General features: G+C 38.6%; 1 protein-coding gene across 2 annotated transcripts in view; it reads right to left on the bottom strand.

Moving 5' to 3' along the window:
• fggy (FGGY carbohydrate kinase domain containing) overlaps positions 1-14,473 on the bottom strand; it is a 22,156-nt gene that overhangs the window by 6,472 nt on the left and 1,211 nt on the right. For both annotated transcript variants that reach the window (XM_005741932.1, XM_005741933.1), the window contains exons 3-11: positions 12,955-13,066; positions 12,434-12,585; positions 12,163-12,251; positions 11,688-11,803; positions 11,437-11,565; positions 9,475-9,578; positions 8,932-9,039; positions 8,602-8,663; positions 8,139-8,301 (exon numbers count right to left, since the gene is read on the bottom strand). In XM_005741932.1, the coding sequence (XP_005741989.1) occupies positions 8,139-8,301; positions 8,602-8,663; positions 8,932-9,039; positions 9,475-9,578; positions 11,437-11,565; positions 11,688-11,803; positions 12,163-12,251; positions 12,434-12,585; positions 12,955-13,066 (1,035 nt within the window). The remainder of the gene's footprint in view (positions 1-8,138; positions 8,302-8,601; positions 8,664-8,931; positions 9,040-9,474; positions 9,579-11,436; positions 11,566-11,687; positions 11,804-12,162; positions 12,252-12,433; positions 12,586-12,954; positions 13,067-14,473) is intronic.

Below are 14,473 nucleotides of genomic sequence, written 5' to 3'. Positions count from 1 at the left end.
TTTTAAATTGTTTCAGTTATATTTATGGGATTGCAATGATAATAAATCTTTAACAAAGATATCAGAGATTGAAACAAACAAAATAGAAAAATAATCCCTTCCTCAAAAATGTCATGTGACAACCTAATTTGCACATGGAATGTTGACCTTGTCGGGAACTTGGCTGCATCACTTGAATCTTATATCAAACATTAACACCAGTCAACAGAGAGCGATGACCCCAACACTCCTCAGTGTGTTGAATTTGAAGAACTTTCAAAGAGGAGAGAAACTTTAGAGTTGGGCATTCACCAGACCTCCAGCCAGCGAGGCTAGCTGCCAGGCCACGCCGGGCACCACCAAGAATATTAAGAAAATACAGTCAACTTGGTCATCAGATTGTAAGGTATTCATTAAATTAAATGGAACACCAGAGCAGGCAAAAGTTCTAGTCCTCAAAGAGATAAATATAACTGATAAATCAGAACGCAAAGCAGTGCTAAATATGATGGTATTTTTCCAAGTTGTACAACCAACTCAAATGTCTGACAGTTTTCATGTAACAACTCATATAGATATTCCAATTTAATAAACTGATTTTCAAAATGCTTTGTAAAATGGCGATTCCACTCCTCATTTCAAAATCCATTTCCCTTTCCTGTTCGCTCAGGGATGAACATTTAGATTAGCAACTTCATTTTAAAAATCCTGCTGCAATGCAAATTAGCCAAACCGTGGGATGCAAGGAGCTCTCTGATTGGTTGGATGGACACAGGCTCTGCCTGGATTTTTCTAGCTCATAGCTTCGCCTTGCTAAGAAGCGTGTGTGCTTGTGCCGTTCAGGACTAAATATACAACGCCGTTCAGCCTCGGGATTTACACTCGGCTCGACACGGATATGTGAAGAATGAAGGGACCCTGCAGCGAAACGGAGAGCCCAACCTCTGACTGAGTGCCTGTTTATACAGTCTGACCACCTGTGAAGGTAACGTGCTAACATGGCTAACGCTAGCCCTGTTATTTGAAGGACATCTTAGCTTATGAAAATTTTACATTGCAGCTGTACGAGCTAGCTACGTGTTTTGTAAGCTGCGGTGCTCTTCACAAATAAAGCTTGAAGCAGCTCAGACTGTTAGAACCAACACTGAGGCCTGTTACATTTATACAGTGTTAGAGCAATGGCTGCAACCTACAGCCTTTAAACTAGCGATTAAAATGCTGACAGTAAACTCGTCAGTCCAGATGTTACCACATTACTTTATGATACTTAGTTAAAGCAACTGAAACAGGCTGATTAAAATAACAGCTGTCAGTTCTCTCATTCCTTATATCAAGACTGGAGATCACATTACTGATTTCAGTTAATTTAATATGTGAGTGCACAGATTCATTCTCAACTGGACATAAACGATGATCAAAGGTTGTATATATGATGAATTCATCAAATCCCTGCCTGTAACACAGTGCGCTGAATCTTAGCTTTGAATGTCCAGTATATTCTAATCCATACAATTTAAGCATTCACTGCACCTACCTACAGTATCTACACCTGTGTGGCAAAGATACAGATAATGAAATGTAATTATTAATAAAATATACATGATGAAAAACAAAAGCTGAAATTGATTCAGTTTAGTACTTTTCTCTGTATGCTCTGTGCTTATAAAGGCCTTAAATTCTGTGATATATACTGTAAATGATTTTCACAGAGGTCTTAAAGTAGTTAAATCACTGCTAATAGTCTGGTTGTTTATATTTTCAAATGTTTTTGTGTCTGTAGGTCTGTCTGATGATGATTTGGACTCCTCTGGGAGATGAGGACACACCCACATCTGTTCCATACCAGAGTCGTGTTACGGTTCTGAGTACAAAAGAGTGGCAAGAATGACGACTGTTATTGATGGAGTGATGGAATGTTTAACAGTGGAAAACAATATGGAAAAAAGGAAAAACCTACTTGTCAGTTGTATATACAGAACACCAGGATCAAGGATTGAGATCTTTAAGGATAATATGGAGGACTTATTTACAAATCTAAATCAGAAAGGAATGTTTATTAGTGGAGACTTAAATATTGACTTACTGAATCCAAATCGTAATAGGAGTACAGAAGAATTTATTGATTCCATGTATAGCATGGGTTTATTTCCCCTGATAACAAGACCGACCAGAATGACATCTCATTGTGCAACTCTATTAGATAATATATTTACAAATATAATGGAAGAAAATATAAAAAGTGGGTTATTAATCAATGATATAAGTGACCGTTTACTAGGGGTGGGCCATATTATACCAGTACAATGTTAGGCAACGATAAGAAAATGAAATATCGCGATAGAATATGGGTCAAACGCGCATGCGCAGTGCCTTTGTTTTCATACACACATGGCCGAATGTTGAGTGAAACGGATGAACCAGAATTGGTTTGTAAAAATGGTGCAACTTCAGTGATGTGGAACTGGTTTGGTGTTTGTCCATCAGATACACAAAGCACTTTTTTTTTGTAGAACATGCAAGCGGGCCGTTGTTATTGCCGTATTTGTTGGACTAAGGTGCTCATAAATCTGGGAGTAATCTGTGTCCTAAACTCCCTCCGCTTCAGGTCCCAAAGTCAAACAAACACTGCAGCATCACTGAGAGTAAAAATCTGTCTACATTCTTCGGGGCGATCAAATTATAATGTTGGATTTATCTGACTGCTTTGTTTCGCTTAATGTGTCCCGTGCACCTTATGGTCCGAAAAATATGTATTTGACTTTTTTATTTGGCACTCTGTCATGATTCGGCTGTGTGGCAGGCAGGAAATAGGACCCAAACGCACACTCACAGGGACACGGGGAATAAACTCAGAGAGCACAGCTTTATTGCTGGAAAGGCAGATCACGGGTAATACAAAACTAAACTGGGAAAAACTAAATATAAAGCTCACCAAGAAACACAGGGAGAATCACACACAGCATGAGGGAGAACGCAACACAGAACTGAGGGAGACGCAGACATAAATACACAGAGGGTTAACGAGGGAAGTGGGAGCACACGGGGAACACAGGTGACACTGATAATCATAACAAGACACGGCAGGAGTGAACGCAACACTGACGGGAGACGGGCAAAGTAAAACAGGAAGTACAGAGGTTCAGACAGGAGGAGAGAGCACGGGGAGAACACAGACATAACAGGCTGGGGAAAACATGGAATAAAACACAAGGAGAGACGAGGGCTCACAAATACACAGAGGGGCACACAGGGGGTAAGAGTCACAAGGGGAAAACACATAAGGAACAACGTAACAGGGCAACCCAGGAAGCATGGCCTAAATAAGGAACAAAATACAAAAATATATGAAAACTAAGAATAGAGGGCCAACATGGCCCAGGATTATGACACACACTGCAGTTTAATGTTGCAAAGCACCTCTTTTTAAATTTAGTGGATATTATACATGGTCATGCTCAGGATATGTCAGCCCATTTCTACTGGAAATGCCTTTTGGTTAAACCTTCAGCAAGGAATTTGCATTTGCACTGTTAAATTTTTATAAAGCTTTAATGCACATAAAAAAACAGCTTGTTTAAGTGAAAATAAATGGATGGTGTTTTTTTGCGCTAGTAAAATTGTAGAGTTGTATTTTGTCTCGCATCAACTACATCATCAGTTATATCGTTATCACAAATTTTCAAATATATATTGTGATAAATAATTTTGGCCATATTGCCCTGCTCTACTGTTTACCAGTCTTTGCATCTTATAACTGCCATTATAAAGTTAACAGCGATTATAACAATATTATTTACAAAAGAATAAGAACAGAGAAGACATTAAACTGTCTTAGAAATGAACTTTTAAAGCAAGATTGAAATATTGTATATAAAAAAAAAGAAGTTGATAGCTTACGAAGCATTTTTAAGAACATTTAACACATTACTTGATAAAAACTGGTTAGATTAGAACACAACAAAGATAACACAAAAGTTATATGGAACGTATTAAACGGTATAATCAAAAATTAATCAAGGAATAATGATTACCCTGGGTACTTTATAGAAGGGACAAGAAGTATTAACAAAATGAATGAGGTAGTAAATGGTTTTAATGAATTCTTCGTAAATATAGGGCCAAAACTGGCAGAGGAAATAAAGATTGATGGAATAGAAAGGGACCATTCGCTTCCGCTTATCCTTTTCAGGGTCGCGGGGCTCGCTGGAGCCTATCCCAGCTGTCATAGGGTAAGAGGCGGGGTACACCCTGGACAGGTCGCCAGTCTGTCGCAGGGCCCACACAAAGGGACAGACAACCATTCGCACTCACATTCACACCTAGTGGCAATTTGGATTATCCAATTAACCTATCCCCACAAGCTGCATGTCTTTGGACGGTGGGAGGAAGCCGGAGTACCCGGAGAAAACCCACGCAAACACGGGGAGAACATGCAAACTCCACACAGAAAGACCCCGGCCTGATGGTAGAATTGAACAGTTTTGTGGAAAAACATGAATTGCTGACAAATAGTGTTCAGAAACAACAGATCAGCAGCTTTGGCATTAATAGATTTAATGGAAGAGATAACAGGATGTATGGATAATAAGAAGAACGCACTTGCAGTTTTCTTAGATTAAAAAAAAAAGCGTTTGATACTGTCAATCATGAAATTCTAATAAAAAAAAATGGAAAGGTACGGGTTTAGGGGAGTGATTTTGGACTGTTTAAAAAGCTATGTAGTGAATAGGTAACAATATGTACAAATAAATAAGTAAAAATCTAATTTAATAGATATATTGCTTGTGGAGTACCTCAAGGATCAGTATTGGGTACAAAAATGTTTATTATGTATATAAATGATATTTGCCAAGTATCGAAGATACTCAAGATTGTAATATTTGCAGATAACACCAATATATTTTGTTCAGGTGTGGAGTTGCCACAGGTTTTGGAGGTGATCACACAGGAATTAAAGATATTAAAGAAGTGGTTTGATATAAATAAATTAAATCTAGATAAAACCAAATTTATGTTATTTGGAAACCACAAGAAAAGTATCAAAGTGGAAATATGTATTGATAATGTATACTTAGAGTAAATGAAATAAAATTTGACCGTAAGGTCTGTTGGAAACCATACATTGCTTATGTACAGGGGAAACTGGCACGGGGCATTGCCGTCCTGGGGAAAACAAAGCAATCTTGGATCAGAAAGCACTGCACATATTATACTGTGCTTTACTACTGCCATATATGAGCTATTGTGGTCTGGGGAAACGCAGAAGTAATACACAAACAATACCCATAATACAGAAAAGGGCCATTAGATTACTAAATAATGTGGGGTACAGGGACCATACAAATGCACTCTTTAACAAAATGCAAGCAATAAAATTCCAAGACTTTGTGAAGTTTAAAACAGCGCAAATAATATATAGAGCAAGAAATAAATTGCTTCCAAATGAAATCTGTAAATTGTTCATAGAAAGAGAAGGGGGTAAAACTTAAGAGGGAAATGGAATTTAAAAATACAAAGTGCTAGAACAACTTTAAGACGTACGTCTATCTCAATTGCAGGAGTTAAATTATGGAACAGTCTAACAGAAGAAATAAAACAAAGTAACAACATAAACCAGTTTAAAATCAAATATAAAAAACAAATTTTAAACCAATATAAGAATGAAGAAAACTGGGTTAACCCAGGACGGTAATGTTGTTGGTAATGGTGTTTTAGTTTGTTTGTTTCATAATTTGTGAATCTGCAAATTTATACGTTCTGTCTTTATTTATATGAAAGAAACTATACTGTGGTGGGGTTTGTTTGCTTTTGTGTGTGGGGTTTTTTTGTGTTTTGTTTTGCTTTGGCTTCATTTGTTGTTTCTTTAATTTAAGACTTGAAGAAAATTAAACGAAGGAGAGGTCAAACTTGAGGGGGTAGGGCCAAATAAGTGTATACTTCTGCCTACTCCTTTTCAAACAAAAGAATGGAATGATATTTAGTAATGATGGTCAATGTACATGTATGATGTTCGTAAATGAACTGAACTGAACAAAACTCCGAAGAGCTTTTGAGAAATGCATCAATGAAAAACAACACCTGGAGAAAAAGGTTAAACAAATGCAAGAGGAGAAAACTCAAGTGGAGGAGAACCACAGAGAAATGCAGTGCCAACTCCAAAGCATAGAGACAATACACCAAGAGACGCAGCAGAAGCTCCAGGATATGGAGAAAAAAAATGAAGACCTCCAGGTCATGTTTGACGAAGCACTTCAAAGAAAACACACAACTACTGAAACAGAAGAAACAATGGAAAATCAAACACAGAGAAACATTTACAAGCTCTTTGACCTGGAAGAAAAATATCAGATGCTGTCCAAGACACGAAGAAGGAAAATAAAGGGCTCCAAGTCAAGTTTGACCAAGCGCTTCAAAGAAACACAAAACTACTGACAGAGAAAAAAAGTCAGGAGGCAACACATAATGAAATGCAGTGTAAAATCCAAGCAATGATCAGCAAAAAATAACCATCTGCAAGGACTCTATTACAAAGTATTGTTCACAAATGGTGAAATGCAAGACGAGAAGCGACAACAAGAAAAAAAAACATCAAGAGACCTAGTTTACTCTTCAAGAACTGGAAAAAAGTTCTGTCATGGCCATCCATGACAGACTACAACAAACTAACAACGACATGGACGAGGAAAAGAAAGGTCAAGAAGAAAGATACAAAGATTTGCAAGAAAAATATAAAGAACTTCAAGAAGAAAACAAAGAACTCTAAAAACAACAAGAGGAAAAGCAATACAAAATTAAAGACCTGGAGAAAAGCTCTAAGAAACTTCTCCTTGACATTACAAACCTCACAGCACAGAACATTGATCTCCAAGAACTGTGTCGGGAAAAGACTTTCAGGTTTTTCTGGAAAAAGGACTCTTCTTGAGCTCAGCCTGGTCAAGAGTAGCCCCATCTTACTCCAACAGGGGAAAATCATACAATAAATTATGTAAATAAATTCACTGTTCTTTATGGTTCTTAGGAAAAGCTAAATAACTTAATCTGAGCTTTCTTTAACAATACTTCCTGTATTAAGATGAGTCAACAGCTAACAAATATAAACTGCTATGTAAATTATTGTTTTTGGAAAGAAAATGTATTCTTTTCAATTGGATCAATGAAAACCACCAACAATAACTCAGTGGTATAAAGAAATCTTTAGAGTCTTACCGATGGAAAGACTGAGTGCAAAACTAAGCGGTAATGACGATATCTTTTTGGAGGGGCAGCCCCACTCCAATGGCAGGATGGGTTTGTCAGGACAAATGTGTAAATGGGTGGTATACCCAATTATTTACCATAATGTATTAGTTTTCCTTTTACATGTCTCAGACTGCTTTTTTACTTCTCATCTGTAAATAATCTGCTCTTTCACGTGATTCAGTTTATTTTGAAAAGTCTCAACAGGATCTTGAGCTTTATTGTGAAAGGTTTATGTGGAACATAAACAAGCGGACACGCGATGCTGTTACCGTCGTTGCTGCTAACCACAACGCATAAAAACAGGCGCTTGTCCGTCCGTAGTGTGGTTATATTAAATATAAGAGAAAGAAAGAACTTTAAGAAATTAATATAGCCACTACAGTGACCATCAAAACGATGAAAAAATATTGCCGTAAACAGTTTATTTTGCGACACCACGAAACAAACGATAGTGTAAAATGAAACGATAGAACCTTCACAGACACCTTTTTATATCGTCATCCGATATATATCGTTATATTGAACAGCCATACGTCTGACTTTAATCATTTGCCCTCATTTTACAATGGAATTTATGTATTTGTTTTGATTAAACCTTTTAAATGTGTGACAAATGAAAAAAGTGCAAAAACAGGAAAGCAGCCAGTCAGAGCTGCGTATATGTTGCTGCTTCTAAAAGCCTCACACATATATGTGGAATCATTGTGGAATTCATTCATAATCATTCTGTAGAGCATGGATCTTTGAAACACAGACTTCCACGTGCATAAGAGAACATTAAGAAAAGATTAAGAAAACCCCAAGTGCACAAAAAGGAAGAAACATTCAAAGCAGGCATACCCTAACTTAAAATCTGATACTCACACATCCAACACAACGTCAGTCTACACATATCCTTCTTTTTAAGTCATAGCATTTACCATGCCCTTCAAAGTTGGGTCAGCCAGGGGCGACCTGTTTCCATGAAAGTCCGGCCACACGTGAAGACTGGACCCCAGCAGATCGACAGCAGAGCAGGAATTGGCCATCGAACTCAAATGGTTGTTCAAGTAGCTGTAGATATTCTCGCCAGCAAAAGGAAGCCTATAAAATTAAAAACACTGTTGCCAGGACACCTACAATGATAGCTGATATTACGTATATTAATGCCATGGTGGTTGGCGAGCATGGAATCTATATTCAATCTTCAGCAAACGTGAAGTACCGTATATCAAAAAATTTAACTTCCTATTCCTCCAGAGAACAGTTGAGTTGCACTGAAAGCACATTACTGAGCTTCTAATCTCCCTAAAGCATACTTGACATTATTCTAGCCCAGCTGATGAGGATCACAGATGTGCAAAAGCATTGTTGGGAACTGCAGTATTAAAAGCATCAGCTGACCTCTGCTGAACCTGTTCCTGGAGCTGGGTATATGCAGTGTGACCTTTCACCATGTGGTCAATCTGAGGGAGGAAAGAGGCAATACATTTAAACTGAAAAGGATCACAAATGACTGGTGGCCACCTGGCTTCAACTAATAATGTCAAAGCTGAATCTATAAACATCCCAAAGCATTAGCTCCTTTTGTCAAACCAGTAGTTCAAATGTGAAAGGTGAGGAAAAAATAAGTGGTTTTGTCTCCATGTTTTCTGTTAGTATTGAGCATGAAGAGGATCTGAAAAATAATTTAAATATGAATGAAAAAGATCAAGAAAATATGAGTAGACTGACCAGCCTTCCTGTCACACTCTGCCCTCCCTCGTTGAGCCACAGTCCAGGCACCATGGCAGATAGGTAGGGCCCCCACACTCCTGGCACAAACCGAGGCTGCTCACTGATCTGATGGCACAGGAAATCTTTTAGTTAGTTTTAGTTGGAGGTAGATATTTTATAAATTAAAAGAGAAACCGCCAGACTAACAGGATATGCGTGCCATTTGCTTCTCATCTCAGAGTTACTGCAGTTGGCCTGTGCAGACAGGATAATTTATGTCTATAAACAATTTTTAACAATGCTCACATAAGTATAAACAAGTAATACAGATAGAGTGGCTTTTAGAAAGATATCTTATCAGACTACTTAAGACAGATTGTGCACCTAGGAAATGAAGGTGGTGAGTACACGATTAATCATCAGAAGACGTTTTTATTAGTCATCAGGAGATATTCACAGGAACATATACACAATCACAAAGGCCACTGGGGAACAGTACAGTAGTAGACTAGCACGGTAATTTTACACCAATCAGGTGAACAGCAGCTGTGAACTACTGACCGCCATGTGACAAGTTGACGTTCCACAGATCAGCGCCATGCGTGCAGTGATCGGCTGACCCTCACAGGGCAAATGAAAACCTTTCACATCAGCACCGATCACACCTGGAAGGAGGTTAATGTTGCTTTATTTAACACTCTTTATTTTATGCAGGGGAAAAAGATACATTGTAATAATTAAGTTGTTGGGTTTTTTTGCTGTCATCTAACACAAAGTGTCAAAGATGCTGCTAGAGCTGTAAATCCACATGAATGAAATTGTGCTCCAACCTCTTCATAGGATTTAGCAGTGATGCTAACTGCTGGAATAATGTTTATCAAGCTGGTTTGAGTTTAAGGTGGGAGGCCAGTCTCCATCACTGTGACATGAACAGAAACTAATGGTGCAGAGTGCTGTAACCTCTCACTGACGCAGCAATGTGTGATTGGCAGAGGTCACGGTCGAGGGTCAAAGGCAAGAGTTCACGACGAGTTCAGCTCACAGAACAGATCCAGATGGTGAGGATTTCTGATCCTGAGGAAGGTCTGCTGCTGCCCTGACACTGGTCAGAAATTCACTAACATCTCAGGCGGGTTTGTTATTCAGTTTATTTCCCATAATATTAAAGATGGGAACATCTAACACACACTAGGCACCTAATCCTCATGTGGTAAACTATAGTTGTTGAAATATTATCACATCATCCATCTATTATCTCCCTTCTCACTTCCTTCTTCCAGCAAACTCATAAAACCAAAAAAGGTATTTTAATTATTTATTTATTTTTTGGTAACTAAGCACAGTCACAAGTTGTCGGCTGGTCAAGCAGGTTGTTTTCACTTTTCAGTGAGGATCACACTATCCTGATAATTAGCGCTTTAACTTGTGGCAGGTCATCCACTGATCAATAGGCATACATTTCACAAAGAAGTGCAAAAATGCTTCCCCTATCTCGAAGGCTGAGCCCAGCCACACCACAAGGGCAACTTGTGTTGATTTCTTTTATTTGCGAGCACTAGAGACAGGGTGAGGAGCTCAGACATCAGGAGAGAGCTTGAAATAGAGCCAATGCTCCTCCACGCCAAACATAAACAGCTTAGATGGTTTAAGCATCTGGTTAGGAAGCCTCCTCCTTGGAGATTCCTTTAAGAGGTTTTTCTGACATATGCAATTTGGAGGACAATCCAGCGTAGACCCAAAAGCTCCTGGAGAGATTATATATATGACGCGTCATGGGAATGCCCCGGGATCTCCTAGAAAGGACTGGAAAAGCCGTCGGGAGCACCCTGTTTAGCCTGCTGCTACTGCGACGTGGCTTTGAATAAGCAAAATATAATGGATGGATAAACTAGCATCTAATATAGAACTACCATCAAGCCCAAATATACATTTGTCCATATACATATTATTATGATGTATAAGTTGGTTTCCTAGTGTATTCATGCACCTACAAAAATAATGATTTAACTTAGCACATGCTTTGTTTTGGAGTTAAAGTTTAAACTTTGCACACAGGATACTGAAAAGCCACAGCCACAAGTGGAAATTATGAAATATTAAAGTCTATTTAGTAAACGTTTATATTAAACTTTGCTCCTTAAGGAATGAACTTCTTTTTTATTGTGACCCTGACACGTAGCATATCAAAATATCAACTGTGCAAATAAAATAGCAACTTTGCATCACTGACATTTTATGCCTTCATTTTCCTTTCAGTACCTTTAAATAGGCATAACAACGCGACAGCATATAGCAATTTTTGCTCCTCCAGCATGTCTGCACCACTCCAGCACACCATTAAAAAACAGCTACACATCTCTGGTGTGTGATGACTTGGCTATGTGATTACCCTCCATGCTTTCACTATAGCTTTCATATGGAACAGCCTCAGTCACAGGCTGTGTGAAAGCGGCTGCAAACTGAGTAATCTCATGACAAGAAAATACTTTTGTTTTCAAGTAAGTGTGATTCGTCATCTGATACCTAAGCCTCCAGCATGGGCATCGATGAGAGAAGCCCCAACTGCAGTTCCTGGGTCCAAACCCAAATCTGCTGCTGCCTCCTGTGTAAGGCCCTCTCCCAGTGGACTTCCTGGAGGACACGTCACACTGCCTGGATGACAAAATTATTTAAAATTTTTAATTCTTAGAATTTAATAAAGGACACAAAAACTGTAAAAGATATAAGAAATAATCAGTCAAACTATCTGAATGTATAAAATGTCATTTTCTGGCCTATTTTGGAGAAGTTATTTTCCAGCAGGTCGTCCAGTCCAATGCTCGTCCAGAAGCTGGCATCCCATCCTTCTGGAGGGCAGTAGGTCCACTTACACACCAGAGTACATAAAGACCTGTGCAACATTGGACAACATGCATCCACTTGGAAATACTGTAGGATAATAAACATGCTTTATTAACAGCACACATTAGATACAAGTATTTTGTGAAAACCAAAGACTTTGTCCACACATTTTACAAAGGATTAGGCAACTGCATCTTTTCTTTTTTTTCTTTTTAACTGAGAACAGAAACAAGACTAGGGTTAGGGTTAGGGTTAGACTGTTTCTAATGGGGCAGCCCACCAGCAAATATGTTTGAATTAATATAAGGGTTTTTAGGCCTGCTAGTGGTGATCCTTTTCAAACCTACCTCCTTTTTTTATTAGACATACATAAGTGTGTAAGTCTCCGTAACATCATCGACAGCTCACCTCGTTAAAGAGCCGGATGCCTTCCAAGACAAGAAGTCTGGAAGATCAAAAAAGTGACTGGCTTTGTTCCAGCAGCTCTCCTTTAGATTCTGAATGAGTGAAAGACAGAGTGTGTGAGAATAAAAGCAACAACTGTATGACAAATATGCTAAGGCTAAAACAGTAATAAAAAACAAACAAAAAAAGCCCACCAGGTATCTGCTGAACAGCCAGTACAAAAGAGCAATAATAAAACATGCAGAGATCAGTGGTGACCTTGTTCACCTCTCACCTCTTTAAGCCAGAGCAGCTTAGGGGGTTGCATCTCTGGTGACATGACTCCCCCTACCCTGCTGAGGACCCTGTGGCCATTTTTTGTTATACGATCAGCCTGCTCTGTAGCACGATGGTCCATCCACATCACTATGTTCCTTTGGGGGTCACCTGGGAAAAGCAGTTCAGTAAGGGAGAAGGCAACAAACACCAGAGAGCTAATATTGGATATAATATTGTATCTGTTAAGACCTGATACATAAAACTGTTGTCATGGATAGATTTCATCTTGGAGTACAAATTCAGTATTTAGCCAAAGAATTTGGGTCATGCTTTTGTGTCTTGCTTAATAAGCAAAAACATGATTCAAATCCAGCTCCAGGCTTCTACTCTGCAGCCGACTATGACCTTGGACCTCACTGTGGGGGGGTGATTTTTTTTTCCCCCTGAAGGATCAATGCTCAGCAAAAATGGGGCTTACATAACCAATGCTTACCAAGCATTCAGATCAGATCAAATGCAATAAAATAAATCGCTTACCTTCCTGACTGACGGGCACAGGCTGGAAGCTTTGGTCCAAAACCACTAGAGAGCAGGTGGCATCAAAGCCAATCCCCCTAATCTGGCTCTTCTCCACACCGTGAGTAACTTTCTGGAACAAATACACGCAGTTGTTTTTAAATTACATTTCCTCCGTGCATTTACTCATCCTGCAACCGTAAGAGGGCACGAATACATTCACCAGCTTATGATGTCAATTTCTGCCTTTCATAAATAAACAGCTGTTCACACAGGATGTGTGCTTGAGATTCCCAACCAAGTGCACATTGAAACCTAGGGAGTACATTGGCAATACATAGAAAAGATTTTTCAGCACAACACGTTTACAACATGTAGTGAGTCTAATACAAGTTTATTCCTGAATATTCCTTGCCCATGAGGTTTTTGCCTTCCACTGAGGGGAAATTACCACTACTGATGATTTCAACCAGCATTTTTAACAGGTTTTTTTTAAAAAAATTTTAGTACAGTTAAATTTACTCACATTTTTCTCATTACATAAACCTCTGTTAACTAAGGTAAAACATATTCTTTGCCTTAACCTAATGTGGATGAATCATGCTTCTCCCACAGGCACATTTGGAGCCAGGAAAAACCCTTTAATGTTAATTTTTTTGTCGCAGAGACCAGTCATCCACCACATATGCCAGCTGCCGAGTATATACCTCCCATAACTTAAGGCAGCTGTTGCCAAAGTGTGTGTGCTGCCATTAAGAGTAGAGCCTGACCAATACTAGATTTTGGGGGCCAACTTAGGGTGTAAAAAATGATCTGATACTAATATATGCCCTATATTCTTTAGACATACAGTAATGCTGTATTTACAGGGGAGTTCTAAATAAAAGGGAAATTGATTGGGTCCTGCATAACAACTTTTCAGCAATGTATTTCAAACAAACTAGTTTACAGTGTAACAACAACACACAGCTTAATTCTAGACCACTGGTTATAGTGTTTTGTGTATTGGAAAAAATGGAGGTGCAACATCTTGAAGTAAAATGTCTTGATGCATGCGCAATCATTTAGGTAAGGAAATCCCAAAAATCATCTGGATGTAGCCTTTTCAGTGGGAGAAACGCTTGGTCACTCATCCCAGTGACTTTTTCAGTCTCAGCTGACTGCAGGTTTCCCCAACCTTATAAACAGTGCCTTTGCACAATGACTGAAAGCCATTCCTCAGTTCTTTGTGAATGGTCCTCATGGTCATGACACTTGGCATATTAATGATCAAGAAACTGAGCTCACAGCCCATTGTTCTTCAGTGGTGCTAGTTTAATTAATTATGCAAATGTATGGTAGTAAGAAGCCTACTGTAACAGCTGAGTTTGAACTAGGAGGGAATTAAATGCAGAAAGTTAGCAGAAAAAGCACAAGTACAGTAGCTAGCTAAAGGTAACCAAAATGGTCAAAATAGTAAATATATTTTATATTTTACCTAAATAGGTGCTGAATAACAAGACGAAATAACTAGCTTAAAGTAATTATAGCAAAGTAAGCG

This window comes from Pundamilia nyererei, unplaced genomic scaffold, assembly GCF_000239375.1.
Source record: "Pundamilia nyererei isolate P.nyererei 1_Seehausen unplaced genomic scaffold, PunNye1.0 scaffold00115, whole genome shotgun sequence".
Taxonomy (NCBI): Eukaryota; Metazoa; Chordata; class Actinopteri; order Cichliformes; family Cichlidae; genus Pundamilia; species Pundamilia nyererei.
This window is presented reverse-complemented; position numbering and strand designations above follow the sequence as displayed.